The sequence below is a fragment of the Pangasianodon hypophthalmus genome, chromosome 29 (assembly GCF_027358585.1).
Source record: "Pangasianodon hypophthalmus isolate fPanHyp1 chromosome 29, fPanHyp1.pri, whole genome shotgun sequence".
NCBI lineage: Eukaryota > Metazoa > Chordata > Actinopteri > Siluriformes > Pangasiidae > Pangasianodon > Pangasianodon hypophthalmus.
Window position 1 is genome coordinate 12,398,066 of NC_069738.1, and position 19,555 is coordinate 12,417,620.

The window sequence follows — 19,555 nt, forward strand, 5'->3', positions numbered from 1 at the left end:
ATGGTGATTTTGGATTGTAGGTTTCTGGTGTGAATAAATCTCCAGCTCATGGAGCCTCAAACATCTCCCAAGTCTTATGTGCTACAGAAGCTGTCAGAAATCATCTTTCAATGCCTGTTACTCTCCTTACTTAGAAAAATCAGCCTGGCAAAATTAAACACTACATCACAATTATTTAATTTTTAAGGGAACAAAAATTAAAAAAAAATTTTTTTCTTTCTCAGTCAACTTACTTAATTTCATATACTTTTTATTTAATGCCACCCCTTCTTCTTCTTATTATTATTAAATAACAAATTAAAATTTATTATAAATAAATCAAATATTTTTTCCAGATCAACACAAAACTGCAAATTGTTTAACATAAAACGCAGTCTGTGTTCATCATATCAGAGGAACAGATAAATGGCACCATACAGGGCTACATGTACGTGTTAAGCACCATGTAGCCTTCTCCAGTGTTGAGCATTCAAATGGATCATTACTTATTTGTAAATCTTCTGTTATGTTTGAAAAAACAAGCAAAAATGCCAAAGACAGTGTTCAAAGCATGTCCAAAATTATATTTATTAGCTGTGAGACAGGAAAAAACATTCCTGAAAAGTTGAAACACTCTGAAGTTGTCCTGAATCCTTAAAAATATGAAGAAATATAAATACAAACACAAGTGGTCTATTGACAGCTGATTAGAAATAAGTGGCTGTTATAATGTTATAAAAAGGCTGTTAAGTGGTAGTAAAATACACAGCATTCATTATTAATGCCATACCAAAGTAGCTGTGCCCTAATATACAGATTTCTTTTGCACATGTAAAACATTTAAAGCGGATGCATCCAAATTTTGTCAGTTATAATTCAGACATTAATGATGAATTAATTAATTCAGACATCTCTTTATTTGTGAAAATTCATGTGAATTTGGAGCTTTCCTCAAAACCATCACCTATTCAAATGAAAGCACCTACTGAGTTTGTTTTCAATATACTTAAAATCCATAAAGACACAGAGATTATTTTTTATTAACTCTACACCAGCCAAAAATGGACAAACTCTCCAAGTTGAAGTGTTAATACCAGATTTACACATTGCACATTATTCATCAATGTCTTAAATCAAAAGAGGCAGTTTGGCCTTCAAAGACATTGAGTTGAATGTTGCATTTAGTGCCGCCCACAAAACCCCATAAAAGGTCAAGTGCACAGACAGCTAGGAACATGAAATGAATAATCAGGGTAAAGGCTGAAAGACAGAAGTGGAGGTTATTTTGACTAATTTCTATGCCAATAAAAATATTTTTAAATATATAATATTAATAATAATAAGCAAGTGCTAAATCTTTCGTCAGCTGAGGTGTTTGTTTAAGGCTTACGGCTCTGTGCAGACAGACTGGTCCATCCTCTGTTTATACTGCACCATTTCTTTTGTAATAATTGAATGATTCATTTTATTTGTCTAAATTTATGGGTTTGTGCTAGCTTGCTTTCTTTATTTTTTATGTTCTTTAATAAATACCAATAATATAAAACAACTGGTTTTAACAAAATGTTCTCGATGGTATTCTTAGTCCCTGGCCTAGTAAACTAGCATGAGGATGTGCTTTTGATAGAGACAAGCCCTTCTATAAGTCGCTCTGGATAAGGACATCTGCTAAATGCTGTAAATGTAATAAAAATTTAACCTCGACAGTATATTCCATATATAAAAATGCAGTAACCCATGCAAATGATATGATTTGAAGTCCATCAAGTCGAGGTTTACATTAGTTAATCTTCTTGACTAGTTAATCTTCAGAAGCACGAGTAGCATACGAATGTTTTTCTGAATTAAAGGGATTTTCATGAATACCAAATTTCTTGTGTAAACGCTCGTGCGAACTATTTAAGAATAAATCTGTTCATATCCAGCTTGATACATGAGGCCCAAGTAACATATTTTTTACAGTTTCAAGTTGAGCTGTGTGCAAATATTGTAGCTCACAAGGCCACATGAGAGGGGTGGCACCTTACGATTAAGTATTTCAGGGTGTGAATGACATCCAATCTCAGAAAACCATATATCATATATTAAAAAATGTACAATAATCAAGACTGATTTAAATACATGTTACTGTTAATAACATTTCAAATCAATAGGCTTAGTAGTATAGGTTGCCTTTGGTTTGGTTACTATGCAACTGGAGTTGAAAAATGCCTAATTATAACACAGGGACACTTAAACAGCACATGTTTTGCTTAAGGCAAGTAGACTCTCAAGTGGTGCAGGGGAAAAGTATTGAGTGTCAAGGGAGCTAAACTGGCCGTACTCTTTGGGTGGGAGGGATGGCAAAACACAAAGTTCTGAAAGGTCTGAAATGACCAAAGAGGCACATGTGGTGAATTTGTAGAACATTAAGAAATAAATAAACATAAAACCTAAGTTAGTTTGTTCCGACATTTGCACAGTAAACACAGTCTCTCTTTTGCTGTACTTTCACAGTGCAGAGGTTCCTAACTTCGGTACTTCAAGTTACAACATGAAACTGTGCCATTTTGAGGTATCTTTAGTCTAATGAACTGTGTTTTTCTAATTTTTTTCCCACAGTTCCTTACATTTTTTCTTATCAACCTCTTTCCTTCTCATAACACTGCTTTGTCAGTTTATTAGGACTATTTAATGTGTGATCATTAGGCTTATTCCATAAGAGAGCTTTACTGTGGTGCATCTAGCTCAAAGACTTCTCTGATTCGTGCTACGCAAATGTCCGATGCATCCTTAGTCTCTTTGCAGAGCTGTGAAAGGCTGAGGAAGCCATGTGGGATGTCCTCCACTACAGTCAAGGTCACTGGTTGGCCAATGCTCTTCAGCTTTTTGGCAAACATCACAGAATCATCCAACAGAGCATCCAAAGCTGAAGCCTATAGAAGATAATGGTCAATGATTAAAAAAATATTTCTTTCTTCCTGTTGTCTCTCTATATTTTTTTGCTGTGGTGCTGTCTGATTATTGGATTCATTACCCAGTGTATATACACTACAAATAGAGTATATTAAACTACATTTGTAAGCCATTTGCCCCCCTCTTTATGTTCATGTATTATAATACTGTAACATGCTGTAATAAGAATGTGCTGCTGGATATATTCCTCTGACCGATTTCTTTTCCCAAAGCAGCTTACAGTGGATACAAAAAGTCCACATACCCTTATTAAGATTGCAGATTTTTGTGATATAAAAAAGTTAAACCAAGATAAATCTTCAGATCTTTTTCTACCTTTAATGCAAAACAGCAACCAACAAAATTAAAAAAAAATGTTTTAGGGTAAAAGAAGAAAAAGAAAAAACTTACAATTACCTGGTTGCACAAGTGTGCACACTCTTACAGTGGGGGATGTGACTGTCTTCAGAATTAGCCAACTACATTCAAACACATGTTCAAAAGTAACTATCATACACATGTCATCAATGAAGTGATTCTGATTAACCCCACAAAAAGATCAGCTGTTTCTGTAGGATTTTCTTGACATCTTCTTAGTCCACAAAGAGATCTCACTGTTGAAAGGTATGGATTAGGAGATTGGTACAAAAGAATTAGATGTACAATGGAAAACTGTGAAGGACATCATTACTAAGTGGAGAAAATGGGGCACCACAGTGACATTACCAAGAACAGCACGTCCCTCCAAAACTGATGAAAGGACAAGAAGAAACCTTATCTGGGAGGCTGTCAAGAGACGTACGGCAACATTAAAGAGCTGCAGGAATAACTCGCAAGTAGTGGTCACTCCCTGCATGTGACTCTCTCTCGTAATCTCTCGTATTCTTCACATGTCTTGGCTATGGAGGTGGACGGTCTGACGGAAGCCCTTTCTCATGAAAAACACCAACATCCAAGCCCCCCTTGAATCATGCCAAATCATGTGGCAAAATGTGTTATAGTATGATGAGACCAAGGTAGAACTTTTTGGGCATAATTCTAAAAGATATGTTTGGCACAAAAACAAGACTGCTTATCCCCCAAAGAACACCATACCCATAGTGAAGCATGGTGGTGGCAGCATCATTCTATGGGGCTGCTTCACTTTAGCTGGGACTCTAGTCAAGATACAGTTCCAAATACCTATCTATTTTGGCATAAAACCTGCAGGCCTCTGTTAGACAGCTGAAGATGAAGAAAAATGTCTCCCAAACTCCAAATCCACATCAACAAAGGAATCACTTCAGAAAAAGAAGGTCAACATTTTGGAATGGCCCAGTCAGAGCCCAGATCTAAATCCTATCAAACGCTGTGGAATGACTTGAAGAGGGCTGTGTGCAGGAGATCCCCTTGCAATTTGATAGATCTGGAGCATTTTTGCAAGCAAGAATGAAAGAAGTGTACACACCTGTACAAGCAGGTTATGGTAAGTTTTTTCTTTTTCTTTTTTTCCCTAAAATGTATATATTTGTTTTTCACTTGAATTGTATTGGTTGCCATATCACATTAAAAGTGGAAAAAAGATTTGACATAATTTATCTTGGTTTTTATATCAAAAAAACCCTACAATTTTAATAGGGGTGTATAGATCTTTTTATATCCACTGTAGAAGCTGAATACAATACAATCTTACAGCTAAGTTCAGGGGTTGGGGCCTTGCCCAAGGTCTTAACAACTTATAAAATGTAAGACTCTAAAATATTACATAATCCTTAACCTTCCTACAAGGAACAAAAACAGTTCTTGGTAATGGTCTCAGACTTTTGGACCCTACTCTACATACTCAGTACATTCCCACTACCTTCATTCTGGTCCTTACCACTAGATGTACAGGTGGCAGTCCCCTGAGGAGACTGTCAGGTGCAAGTAGAGGAGACACAAATGGGTTCTTCATGATAGGAGTGCAGGGGGTATGAATCTCTGCCAGACACCCAGAGCGCAGTGGTTCAAAGCCTTCTGGGAATTCCCTTGGGCCCTGCACCATGTCAGCAGAATGAGGCACGGCATTTTGAGAACCATCAGATGATCTAGCGGGTGAGGTAGACGTGCGGTCAAGGAGCGACTGCAGCCAGTTGGAAGCTCCTTGTGTGATGTTCTCAAGAAAAAGCGCAGTGTCCCGTCCCAGAGTGCTCAGACTGTCCAGCTGCTGCCTGGGCTGCACCGACACACAATCCATACCTGATAGAGAACAAGTGTGGGACAGAGAAAAGATATGCTTACAAGTCATTAACTGAACATGAAGGCTAATATCAGGTAGTGGTTCTAACTTCAGGATCCAGATAAGTAGTTAGTGATGGTCTTACCAGTGTATGCACTGACACACTTATAAAGCACACTAAGAGGCAGCACTGGGTCGATGAGCGTAAGAAACCGTGACGGTGAGGCGTCAGTTGTCAGGAGTGTCGCTGGGTAGGCAGCCATGATGCCATCGGGGGTTCTTACTCCATGAGACATGGCCTTCATAGAGACAGTGATGCACAGGTTCCCACCAGCACTGTCTCCTGCTAGACACACACGTTCTGCTGTCGAGCCTGAGAGAAAATATTGGGGGTCAAGTTTATGAATCTCTCAACACTATAAAAACTGTGTTTCATTCATATTTTTGTGTTTGTGTGCATTTGTGTACCCAGTAATCGACAGTTCTTTAGAGCCCAGCAGTAAGCATAGAAACATTCTTCCAGAGCCCGAGGAAAGGGGGCTTCAGGAGCCAGTGAGTAATCCACGGATAGAATGGGTACATTCAAATCCTTTGACCAGCTCTTTAGGTAACTCTAGAAAGCAGAGAAATCCAGGAATGATGTAAATAATAGGACGAGGAAGCCAACATTTAGCTTTAGAATATTTCGAGTACCGAAAGTGGATGTAATACCAAGACTCAACAGTTTACATACAGAGACTTTCCTTTGAAGACAGTAATGTACTCAAATAAACTATCTCTCCATAGATTCTTAGAAACAACAAACAGATTTAGCATACTTCGTGAGATTTAGAGGTCTGGGCCACAAATCCGCCCCCATGAAAGTGGATGAGAAGCCATGGAGAGAGAGGGCCACTCTGAGTCCTGAAGCCTACAGAAAGAGGTAGCTGAGATCGAGAGAACGAGAGCAACTCAGCACTATCCTGCAGAGGAAGAGAGAGAGAGAGAGGTAGTGTGTCAGTGGCTTTCAGTCACCTGGTGAATCAAGACGATCTGAATTGTATTGACATGCTCATAAACAACCACAACCACAGAGTGTGATGACGCACCTGTCCCTGACGCAGCATGTGAGAGATGAGGCGTACGTGAACAGGTCCCGGCCCCCAGTGAGCAATGGGAGGCGACACTGTGACTGAGAGACTTGTGTCTGAGGCTAGAGGTAAACTCAGTGGCTCACCTGGAATAGTTAGAGTGAAATTCACCTGCACAGCATGTGACCTGATGCTCGCTAAACTCTGGAGGGACAGTGAGATTAACAAGAGAGAGAAAAAATCTAATCACTTCTGGCCTTTTGGCATTATCACTTTGTCTACGTATTGAAATAATAACCAGGAACTTGTGTTCCTCAAATACATTCCTTATTTTGTAACTCAATATTGTAAATCAGTGGTTCTCAACCAGTGACACCTGGAAGTGCAACCCTCAACCCACTATCTTTTTTTTTTTTTTTAATTATTTATATTCGGGTGAATTAACCAAGGAACTAAAAAGGTTCTTGTCCTGTACAACCACTCAGTAGATTTTCTGATAATTTGATTTCAGAAATCTATAAATGCCACAGCTTATGTATGTATGCACTAGAGTAGCCTGGCTTAGTGATTACATTACTTTGGATAAAAACATGATTGTTTAGCCAGAATAAAACATGAATTGAAAAATGTAATGCATCAGTAATGAAGGTAGGAATCTGTATTAACATACACTATATGGCCAAAAGTATGTGGACACCTGACTATCAGACCTATATGTGAGCCTTCCCAAAACTGTTGCTACAAAGTTGTAAGCACACAGTTGTATAGAATGTCTTTGTATGCTGTAAAATTACAATTTTCTCTTCACTGGAACTAAGAGGCCCAAACCTGTTCCAGCATGACAATGCCCCTGTGCACAAAGCAAGCGCAATGAAGACATGGTGTGTGAAGGTTGGAGCGGAAGAGCTTGAGTGTCCTGCACAGGGCCCTGACCTCAACCCCACTGAACACCTTTGGGATGAACTGGAACACCGACTGCACCCCAGACCTCCTCACCAACATCAGTACCTGATCTCACTAATGCTCTTGTAGCTGAATGATCACAAATCCCCACAGCCACGCTCCAACATCTAGTGGAAAGCCTTCCCAGAAGAGTGGAGCTTATTATAACAGAAAACCGGGAATAAATCTGTAATGGGATGTTTAACAAGCACATATGAGTGTGATGGTCAGATGTCCACATACTTTTAGCCATATAGTGTATTATGTGAATGCACTGTGCCACATCAAGTTGTGCTTCCATGCACATATAACAGACATTAACCTGGAATCTTAAATTTGTTATGCAGTCACATGCTTAATGGACTACATGGATTTGATCTATTCCTTACAGAATCAAGTACTCTAGTGATCTGAGAACTGAATTATTTTATATAAGTACTATATGTTAATGTGTAACTTATGCACCCAGATAATGTAGTGAGCGATTAATGTATGTAGCCTGTGAGACTTGCTTTCAGCCCAGTAAATAATATGCTTGAGAAACACTGGTGTGAGTGATTAACTGTTTCCAAAAATGCAATAAAAGGAGCCACAAAAAATCCAACTAACTGATATCAGTTCTGTCTCTGTGATGTTCCAAAAGGTCTTCCAGAAATGCATATCCAGGTTCTGAGTGATGCGTTCAAACTCCGCCCCCCTCAGCTCAGGATCCACCACGTACTTCCCCGAAGTAATGACCGAGAGTGCTGCCCTTCCTATAAATAAAAATTTAAATTTCACTGAATCATAGGAAATGACTGGAACAGTTCCTTAACACCATGCAAATTACATGATGTTAAAACATCCGCAGCACCTTTCTTTCCAAACTAAAAGAAATGTATACAATGAGCCTGGAAAGTATTCACACCTCTTCACTTTTTGCACAATTTTTGGATTACAGATTCAATTACATAGTTTAATTCAGTTTTTGATCATTAATCTACATACAATAATCAGTAATAACAAAGCAAAAACATGTTTTTAGAAAGTTTTGTAGATAATCTCTAAATCGCCTCTAGAACTTGACTGGAGTCCAAGATTTAGAAAGGCACACACAATTCACAGTGCATATCAGGCCAAAAACCAAGCTTTAAAGTCCAAAGAACTCTCCACAATCCACAAAATTGTGTCGAGATACAGATAAAGTTTGAATATTCCCAGAAGCACAGTGAGCTCCATCACTGTGAAATGAAAGAAGTTTAGAACCACCAGGACTGTTTCTAGAGCTAGCTCCTCAGCCAAACACAGTAACTGGGGCCTTGGTCAGGGAGTTGACCAAGAATTCAATGGTCACTAGAGCTTCAGAGGTCCTCCACAGAGATGGCAGAACCTGCTGGAAGTACAACCATCTCAGAAATAATCCATCAATAATCAAGTCTTTATAGTTGAGTGGCTAGACACAAGTCACTCCTTCCGTAAAAGGCATATGGCAGGCATATAAAGGATTCTGAGAGCATGAAGAAAAAGATTTGCTGGACAGATGAGACAAAAATTTAAACTCTTGGACTGAACTCCAAGCGCTAATTCTGGCAAACTCCAGGCACTGCTCATCAGTACGGTGAAGCACGATGGTGGCAGCATCATGCTATTGCTTTAGACTGCACACTACCTCAAATTGGGGTGAAAGTTCACCTTTCAACATGACAACAACCCAAAGCACACAGCCAAGACAATACTGAGTGGCTTCGGGACAAGTCTCTGAATGTGCTTGAGTGGCAAAGCCAAAGCCCAGACTTGAAGCCCATAGAACATCTGTGGAGCAACCTGAAGATGGCAGTTCGCAGACACTCCCCATCCAATCTGACTAAACTTGAGGGGATCTGCCAGGAAAAATGGGAGACACTGCCCAAATCCAGGTGTGCAAAGGTTGTAGAGACTTACCCAAGAAAACTGGAAGCTGGGAATGCTGTCAAAGGTGCTTCTACAAAGTACTGAATAAAGGGTTTGAATGTGTATCTAAATGAGAGATTTCAGTTTCTGATTTTTATAAAAAAAATTTTAAACATGTTTTTGGTTTTTCATTATGGATTACTGTGTGTAGATTAATGGCCAAAAAGTAAATTTAATCCATTTTAAATTGAATCTATAACACAAAAAAGTGTGCAGAAACTAAAGGGGTCTTAAATACTTTCCCAACCCACTGTAAACGCAAGAAGTGCACATACACACACACACACACACACACATACACACACAGATGGATACACCACATATGGCATGCTGCCATGCCTTACGCCAACTAAGATTATGCATTATGACTGTAGGGGTGTAACGATGCAACGTGACACGATGCACTGCGATGCAAACATCTGATAATGTTCATCAATGAAATGTGGGATTCACATCATGCATATCAGCATTCTATTAATTATGCATCTAACGCAGCTGCAGTGTTTGAACACCAGAGGTCCCAATCGGCAGAACCCAAAGAGTTAAAATACACACAGGATCGTGCAAAAGTCTTAGGCATATGCAAAGAAATGCTGTAGAGCAAAGATGCCTTCAAAGGGTGCCTAAGAGTTTTGCACAGTACTGTATATATTAAACTCAACACCAAAAAAACAAAGGAGGTCATCGTGGACTTCAGACGTGCTGGGAATCACACTCACGCACTCATTCACATTAACGGAGCTACTGTTGAGCGTGTACCCAGCTTTAAGTTCCTTGGGGTCCACATCTCCGAGGACCTCACCTGGTCCCTGAACTCCTCCTTTCTGGTTAAAAAAGCACAAAAACGCCTTTATTTTCTGAGGAGACTGAAAAAGGCCCACCTCTGCTCCAAGATTCTCGTGAACTTTTACCGCTGTACCATCGAGAGTGTCATCACCAACTGCATCTCAGTCTGGTATGGCAACTGCACCGCAACAGACTGAAAAGCCCTTCAACGGGTGGTGAAAACCGCCCAACGCATCACTGGCACTCAGCTACCCACCATCAAGAGCTTTTACAATAAACGCTGCCTGCAGAGGGCGAACGGCATTATCAAAGACGCCTCTCACCCGAATCACGGACTATTTACCCTCCTCCCATCTGGAAGGCGCTACCGGACAAACAGACTGAGAAATAGCTTCTTCCCTGTGGCTGTTTCCACACTGAACAGCTGATCACACTGTACACTGTAATATCTGTTTTCAGTTACTTACTTCATTGTTTATTCACCTTGCTTCTTTGCAATACATAAGTTATAATGTGGTTTAGGCGCTACTGTACTTACATACATGCATATATGTGTGTGCATATATATATATAATATGTATGTATGTATATATTCATTTGTATATATTCATTTCTATATCCTGTTCATATTCCTGTTATATTCTTAACATGTCTTAACATAACACCACCGTACACTGTACATACATATATAGATCACATTTATCCCTATTTATAATACCTACTGCACCCCCTGTACATAAGTCATCAATTCCCCTGTACATATCACCCTCATAGCTATATATCCTTATTTGTAATTTACGGTAAATATGCCACTTATGCACTTCTGGTTAGATGCTAACTGCATTTCATTGGCTTAGTACATGTACTTTGAACAATGACAATAAAGTTGAATCTAATCTAATCTAATCTAACACAGAGAACACACTAATATAGAGAACACACAATAGCTCCTGATCACAACGACAGACACGTTATAGGTTACATGGTTACACAACACATTATAACAGAGGTCGTGGAAGTTGAGCATTTTAAAATTATCAAATTCAAATTTTGCTCAAAATATTCTGAGAATCGAATTGAATTGAATTGTGAAGCCAGTATCGTGAACTGAATGGAATCGTGACCGGAGTGTATCATTACACACCTTACTGAGTGATTGATATTAAAATTTATAAAGCCATTAAAATGGTACAATTTAGTGCCAAGTTCATGAAGTGGCCTGTGTTACACTCACCTAATCTAGTCTGCTGTTTCTTGTAGTTCTCTCCAAATGACACCATACTGATGACCACTGTCTGTAGGAAAGGCCTGAGAGAAGGAGAGAACTAGCAGAAGGAGGGACAAACATGGAATTCATTTAATCCCTAATAAGTGTGTGTTTTAACACTATTAATGTTACAAAAATTCCTAAAATACTCAGGCCTGTTGTATATACAAACTAAAGCTTAGTACACACTGTATTACAATGTGACAACATGATTTAGGTTCCGACGTCAGCACCATTACAAGAAGCATTAATGAACATGCATGAATGTACAGAACATGCAGAACATACAGCTCCTTACCTGAAAGCCCAGGCAACGCCCATAGAAACAAGCCTTGTGCATAGATGTGTACTCGTTGACGAACCTCCTGCTCAGACCTTCGTCTTCCAGCGAGTGGAGCTGCCCATGTTTGTTATTGCTGAGTAAACGCTGTGCCAGGTAGAGCAGTGCACGCAGCTGACAAAGCGCCATGCAGTACGCCTCCATCTCGCCAGCATTGTGCTCCACACGAAAAAACATCCCCCCGCAGTTGGAGGCAATGTAGCGGCCCTTCTGGATTATATAGAGTACACAGGAAAGGACCACCTGCAAACAAAACAGAGAGCAGGTCTAAAACAAACATGCTTTGCTCTGACTGCAATAAAAATGCTATTGTATGCCCATGACAGATTTAACAATTATTATTTTAAAGTAATTAACATGGTGCAACTTATATCAGGACAAACATGTTTGAGAGACAGACATTCACCCAGACAGGTCATATTTCTCTGTTATAGATAACTCCATAAATATTGGCACCTTTCATGACTACTTCATGTGTTGATTTTCATGAACGTTGCCTCTAAGATAGATAGATAGATAGACAGATAGATAGATAGATTTTAAACATACCTTGACTAAGGTGCGGTAGCCATTTGCAGGTGTGTCTGTGTTAAAATCAAAATGGTGATACACAGCGGCAAAGCCACTGACCAGGGCATTGACAGCTTGCCCATGCTCATGAATGCGTCTCATTGTTGCCAGCAGTTGACTGGTGGCATCATTCTGTAGCAAACTTGAATGCATAGAGATGGCAGAGATGGTTTCCTCACACACTGTCTCCAGGGTATTGAATACATGGCGATGATCCATGCTTAGGTGACTGATGAGAGAGAGAGAGAGAGAGAGAAAGAAAGTGTTTTCAACATGAAAAGAGAAGAGTGTAATCTATATAAACAATAGTGTTCAAATCACCCAAAATGTGAGTGATTTCTCTATTTATTGTTTCTGTTATTACTTGATATGTGTGACAAGTACACAGAAGGATTTTCTCCACCCATCATGACATTGAGGACTTAGCACTAAACACTCACGTTTTATATCACTTACACTAGATAACTATTTCAGCAACAAACACTCTCTTTATCACTTTCTATGGAGCTCCAGTGTGTTGGAGGTCTTGTGAAACGCAGCACTGCTGATTTCTTTCACTGTGTGTAATCAATATTACTGTGACTCAACAGCAGGAACAAGAAACAGCTAAAAAAAGAGCTGGCCATGGCAATTCCACGAACGAATTTCTTGATTTGTTGTTGAAAGTGCTTATTTGTGAATTCCATAATGATTTGCAATCAATAACTTGTTAAAACCGCAGTATAATGACAACAGTGGCAAAAGTCTCTTAGGGCAAAAGTCTATTTCAATTTATATTTAGACTCACTATTGTGACCCTCAATCTCAGCCTTATGTTTTACTTCTCAGCTATTTAGTCTGACATACAGGCATCGCTATATGGATAAGTTTTATATGGAAAAGTAAAGTGAAAATCTGGTTGGTCATTACAATTGAGTGCGAAAGCGGCATTACATTGTAATGACAGAACCAACCGCGAGTTAGGAGTTAATGCGAGTTTAATGAGGATTTAACGCAATTTAGGGTTTACAGATCTTCCAATATTACAAAAATAACAAAAATGATCAAAATGTATGTTAAGATGTTAATGGTAAAACAATAAAAATTTTTTTTTTTTTTTGCTATTTCTCTTCCTCTGTTTGTAGTGTATTTGCGTCAATGTTTCTTCAGTTTCTGGATGATTGTTACTATTTTATAATTGTATCCCTAAATCCTTTCATATATTTTTATACCCTTCACTGTAATGTCATTATTTTCAGTGATAGCTCTTTCCTGATTCCACTAAATCTTATCTTGATTGCTCAAAGAAAACATTATAAAACAATAAAACATTTGTTGATTGTCTTATTACATATTTGAAAGGAAAACTCCACCCTGAAGAGAGTTAAACATGTTTATAGTAAAATATTTGTGATGTGATTAGCAATTCTGCTGCTAATTGGTTGGTTGTTGCTGTATTGCTGTATTTTCGTCATTCCAGTGAGAAGTTTGCGGTCGTCTGCCATAGTCAGGGTACAAGGGGACATTGCAAATGCAGTTACAATTGCGTTTAACAAGACAAAATAAATTCAATAACCACAAACATAAGGCATAACAGGTCAGGTTTCACTGTTCACAACTAAAAACAAAAGAGGAAGTGGTTCTTTGCTCGCTCATCATTTTTAGTGACTTTCAACGTCACATTAAAAGAAGCAGTGGAGACAGCAAACGCTGAAGTCAACGTTTAAAAATGCCACGCAGCTATCTACATGACGCAGTTATACGATGAGTTACAACAGAAACTTGAGTAGTTTGCAATCAATGAGATGATGAGCATGATGGTGTTGATGAGGGTATTAGCTTTGGAAGCTGATCTGTCTGAGCAGAGAGTACAGATGAGGAGGTATGTGATCTGGATGGATTAAAGGACTAAAGCGCTGCTGCATCACTCTCTTTAGGTAGAGATGAAACAAAGGCTAATTCCTACTGGCCCCACTCACTTCAGGTATTTGGGGATATTGTGGGTAATGTAGGAAACTGTTAGCCAAAGTGAAAACAGACCAGCTATAAATTTTATTCAGAATTTCATTACAAAATAAATCTTGGATGCCGTTGAAGATCACATGTTGATTATAAAGATTAATAACGTCGTTCAGTGTGGATTTTTCCTTTAAAGAGGCATATACAGATAAATGAGCTACAACATGGTAATTTAGAGGCAATTTGAACTTGCTCATAAATAGGCTATAAATAGTGACACAGACTTAATTCTTGTAATATTTAGGCCATGTTTTAATGGGAAAACCATTTACATCAACACTGAAAAGTTTTGTAGATATACTGGTAAATATTCACATCGCGGTAATCAGCTGGAGAAGTTGGACATTTTAGCTGACTTTGGAGCTCTATTTCCATTAAAATGACACCTTAGGTGCTGCTACGGAGCTTATTATGTTCGCAATCGATCATTTTCCCTGGGTTCTGAGACTTTGCTTGTTCAATCAAATTTTTGGAAGAATTTAAAAATGTATTTATTTATGTTTAAGATACATGTTTAAGATACATGTGAACCTGTAGTGCAATATTAAACTCCTGTTCGTAGCAAATTTGGATTTATTTAGTTTTACACAGACAAAAAAATGCACATTGTTTTGCATTGTAAATGATTCAGAAATTTAAAAAAAAACTTTTCAGTAATAGTTTTTCTTCGTTCAAGTTATATTCAAAATTTTTTTGTTCAAAATAAAAACAATAGAAACCTTTACAGAAACTCTAATGGTTTCCACTACAAATATCATTACAAACCATCAGCTATCCATTAAAACCATTACCATTACTGGTTCTTAATGGTATCCACTAGACACAACATGTCACCTATAGAAGGCAAGAAATTACCAGTAGTGACCCACAGGGACCATTATAGTTTCCATTAAAACCAATACAATTCCCATTATAACCATTAAAATCTTTACAAATTCCATGAGAGTTTCTGTTGTTGTTTTTTTTTTTTTCAGCAGAAGTGACCGGAGTGTATCATTACACCTCTAGTAAATATGTCATATTTTCTGACACATAAACCAAGTTACATAGCTGAGGTAAATGTGTTTCACTTCTTTATGGAAACTCCTGAGACAGAATGGTTTCAGTTTTGTTTTGTTTGTTTGTTTTTTCTGGAATGAATGTAATTCAGCAGAGAGTCTCCAGGTGTCCACAGGGTGGTTACAGAGAAACCTGATGAGTACTGAAGCCTCCTGTGCAGTTTTACTCTGCTTGTATACTACTGTGACATACCTGCAGAGTGTACAGCTCTGACCGTGTGAGCAGGTGAAGATGTTCTCGGGTAAGCCGAGTCCTGACGTGTAGCTTTCACACCATCTCCCAACACCACCAGCACCACCAACACTGCTGCTGCTGAGAACTTCCGCAAAACTTACACTTTAAAAATGTACAAATATCCAACAGACTCGCGTCACAACCGAAAAACAGACCACTCAAGAAAGCGTTCAGAAGGAAGGCGGATGTACAAAGCTGAAATGTTTCCACACTTCCTCCACAAGTGCACTACACCGGCTGGGACAGAACAGCGCTCACGCCCTGTGCAGTGTACTGCATTTCCTACAGAGAGACATCTGAAGCTCCAGGCTCATTGGCTTACCTGCTGTCACACACACACACACACACACACACACACACACTCACTGACACACACAAACACACACTCACTCACACACTCCAACATACATCCTCACACACTCACGAACACACACTCACTAACACACACACACTCACACACACACTCACTGACACACACACACACACACTCACTGACACACACAAACACACACTCACTAACACACACCAACATACATCCTCACACACTCACTAACACACACGCACGCGCGCGCACACACACTCACGAACACACACCAACTTACATACTCACACACTCACTAACGCACTCACACACACTCACTCAGACACTCACTAACACACACGCGCGCGCGCGCGCATACACACTCACTAACTTGAAAACCGGAGTGGAACTTGGACCGCTGCGAAGGAATGAAGCAACAAAGTATCGCGATATACCGAGACTGTGGCGTGACCTGGCTGAACAGGCTGAGCTGGTTGGGTTACAGGAACACAACCCCGGCTGGGTTGGCAGAAGTTGACCGCGCAGCACCCTGGGAGATCGAGTCATGTGAGGTGACTGCGTTAGTGATAAGGGTGAAGTTTCTCAGGGGCTTTTAAAGACACCGAAACGTGAACAAGTGTTAACAATAATTTAGCACAAAGTGGCAGGCATCCTGTTAAACACTAAACTTATTATACCTTATTATAATTTAATCAAAATTTGGACTTTCATCTTCTGAATACACCTGGACCAGGGGTGTCCAAACTTTTTCCAAAATACCCGAGGGCCTTTGTACAGTACTGTGCAAAAGTCTTAGGTGCCCTATTTTTTTTTTTTAGTACAACCTTTGTTATAGATTTTTTATTTTCTGACTTCTACATTACTGATTCAGTACAAAAACATTTTAGATTCCAAACATTAGTTTTCCAGCACAAAATGAAATGTTACAGAACAATGTTTGTATGTCAGTAAAGAAAGCAGCAGATTCCATAAGAGACACTTTTCAGATAAAAACATAATGAAGGCTGCTGGGTTTCGCTGCAGAAATGAGAAGCGAGTCGACAGTCAAAGTCTCCAGAAGAACTGTGGCTGCTTCTGCAAGATGCTCAGTAACACTTCCAGCTCATTTCCTTAGAAAACTGCACACACTGCACCTGAGACTTATATTTTATTTTAAAGCGAAGGATCGTCACACCAAATACTGACTTTGTTTCATTTATTACTGTTTACTGCTCTTTATAGTATTTTTTTTAATGTAGAAACATTTCATTTCATTATTTTTGAAGGCATCTTTGCTCTACAGCATTTCTTTGCATGTTCCTAAGACTTTGGCACAGTACTGTATATATATATATATATATATATATATATATATATATATATATATATATATATATATATATATATATTCATTTAAAAGTGAAAATAAAGAGTGAACTTTTTAGAATTTAGAAATTTTTGGAACCAAGAAATATTCAAGATTCTGCACTGTTTCTATGTCCTTATTTAAATGTAAGCAAATTTGTCATACTGACCATGTTAATTACTTTGCACAGAAGCTCAGGTTTTCTTTGAGACTCATCCTTTCCATTAAAGCACAGCAGGGAGCAGCCGAAAGCAGAAGAAGAAGAACAACAGCTGATTACATTTTTTTTACAGGAAAGACAATAAACAACTCCTGCGGTGGTGCATGAGGAGTGATGGATAATAAAAACTGATCCTAAATAAATAAATAAATATGTTTTGGGGGTTAATAATGAATATGAGCTTAAAGTGCAGCTGTTCAGCTCTAATTTCAGGGTAATTACATCCAAATCAGGTGAACATTGTAGGAATTATAGCACATTTTATATGTGCTCTCCCTATTTCAAAGACCAAAAGTAATTAGACATACTAACATCATCATAAATTGAATTGTCATTTTTATGGTTGCGAATCCACTTTAGTTAAGGACTCTTTTAAGGATTCAGGAAAGGTTTTTCATGCTTAGTGCTTTCCAGCTCTTTTGAAATCGACTCTTCTCACAGTTAACTTTGTGTTTTTTGTCTGTCGCTTTATGATTAATGATCATTCAATTAATTTGCAGGTGTACTCAGAGAAAAAAAAAAAGACTCTTTAATTGTAGCTAACTCTGCTGCCACTGTCAGGTGAAAGTCAAAACTGCAGTGTGTTAGCCAGAGGGCCACCTATAATACGTATCATTCATAACAGACATCTGTCCGCGGTCCACATTTGGCCCTGGGGCCGGACTTTGGACACCCCTGACCTAGTCCATTTGTGTAACAATCTAAAAGTATTTGATCTGATTTGATTTGACTTTAGTAACTAGTTTTGTTTTATTTTATTCAATTCTAATTATTTTGTTATTGTGTTTCATTTTATTTTATCCTGTTTTATCTATTTTTCTATAACTTATTGTATTGCCTTTTATTGCCTGTTTTAACACTACTGACAATTAATTGAATCATTTTAAAACTATTATGGTTTGAATTCATAAGGAGCTAGTTTCTATCAAGTCTTTTTTATTCTCACATACAGAAGAAGAGTGGGAAGGGTCCCTGGGGGACTAGTGGTTAGGCCACAGCACTCTCACTGCTGCAGCCTGGGTTTGATTCCTGGCCAGAGAACCAACTGCAGCCTACTGCACCTGAGACAACCTACTGTGTTGAGTGCAACAGTGCGCTCTCAGTGCCGGTCCCAAGTCTGGATGAAATTGCAGAGGGTTGCGTCAGGTTGGGCGTCTGGCGTAAAAACTGTCCCAAATCAAATACTTGGACCAACAATCCTCTGTGGCGACCCGTAACGGGAGCAGCCGAAAGAGGAACAACAACAAACAGAAGAAGAGCGGGAAATAGCCTACCTCTTTACTGTGGCAGAACACGCAGCTTCCTTTTTTTCCTAGGCCAGGCGTGTCAACATCAGCATTTTTGTGAGCCTTTGAAGGCCACTTGAGATCTTCCACGCCAACCTTGCTAAACCATGTCTTCATGGAGCTCGCTTTGTGCACAGGGGCATTGTCATGCTGGAACTGGTTTGGGCCTTTGAGTTCCAGTGAAAGGAAACTGTAATGCTACAGCGTACAGGGACATTCTATACAATTGTGTGCTTCCAACTTTGTGGCAACAGTTTGGGGAAGAACCACGTATGGGTGTGATGGTCAGGTGTGCTCATACTTTTGGCCCGATAGTGTACATTCACTACTTGCCACCGTGGGGATGTCAGCTAGTGGGGGTGGTGGAAAAACCACTGGAAAATAAATGCAGGCAGACGGTTAAAAAAAAGCTGTCTAAATGTAATATTTCAGAGCCTATTCTACAGTCAACGGCATGATTACAAATTCTTTTGCTTTAATGGAACAGGATTCAATGAAGGGATTCACTTTGATATCACTTCATATGAAGTATATGAGCTCATGAGTTTAGAACAACTAGTGCAAAACCTTTTTAAATTACGTACTTCTGAATCCTTTTCAAACAAGTGTCTGACTTGCACTGCAAACAGCAGATAGGCCATTTTAACCAGTGTTAAGAGATGTGAGCCCAGGCAGGCACTATACTACATGAAACTGGTGTGAAAGTGTTGAGTAGTAGGCACTATGGTTCGTTTTAATATTATTTTTTGCAACTTCACATAAGCTGAATGAAACAATGCAATGGGCCTTAAGTTTTATAACCTGTGTCCTAGTGACGTTTGTGACTGACAAGACTAAAATTGAAAGAAGCTGAGGTGACGGTGTAAGACACTGTCATCCAGGGCCTACAGCAAACCTTGAATTCACACTGGACATGTTTATACTTCTGCATGAACAGTATTTACATCACAATGCAGAGAGAGGGTTTATGGGTAAGAGTGGTGTACAAAGGTGCACTGACAGAGGCGTGTGCTATCGTCCCAAAAGTTAAAGCATGTCGTGTGTATCTACGGTGATGTGCATCAACCAGCCTGGGGG

The 19,555-nt window shown here is 39.0% G+C and overlaps 1 protein-coding gene across 1 annotated transcript; it reads right to left on the bottom strand.

Annotated features, from left to right (window-relative positions):
• Window positions 1–542: 542 nt before the first annotated feature.
• On the bottom strand, window positions 543–16,135 carry lipea (lipase, hormone-sensitive a). The gene is made up of 11 exons (XM_026928241.3): window positions 15,264–16,135; window positions 11,994–12,243; window positions 11,403–11,687; window positions 11,072–11,162; window positions 7,732–7,877; window positions 6,199–6,384; window positions 5,929–6,072; window positions 5,579–5,723; window positions 5,256–5,483; window positions 4,772–5,130; window positions 543–2,894 (listed from the first exon to the last, which is right to left on the bottom strand). Exons 2-11 carry the CDS (start codon window positions 12,231–12,233, stop codon window positions 2,688–2,690), a joined length of 2,031 nt encoding a protein of 676 aa, XP_026784042.2. The 5' UTR covers window positions 12,234–12,243; window positions 15,264–16,135; the 3' UTR covers window positions 543–2,687.
• Window positions 16,136–19,555: the final 3,420 nt, after the last annotated feature.

Coding starts and splice junctions, on each gene's coding strand:
- lipea (XM_026928241.3), bottom strand. CDS start 12,233: ATGGATCATCGCCATGTATTCAATACCCTGGAGACAGTGTGTGAGGAA. Junction 6,385..7,731: donor CAGAGACAGAACTGATATCA/GTTAGTTGGATT, acceptor CTGTCCCTCCAG/AGTTTAGCGAGCATCAGGTC. Junction 6,073..6,198: donor ACATGCTGCGTCAGGGACAG/GTGCGTCATCAC, acceptor CTTCCTCTGCAG/GATAGTGCTGAGTTGCTCTC.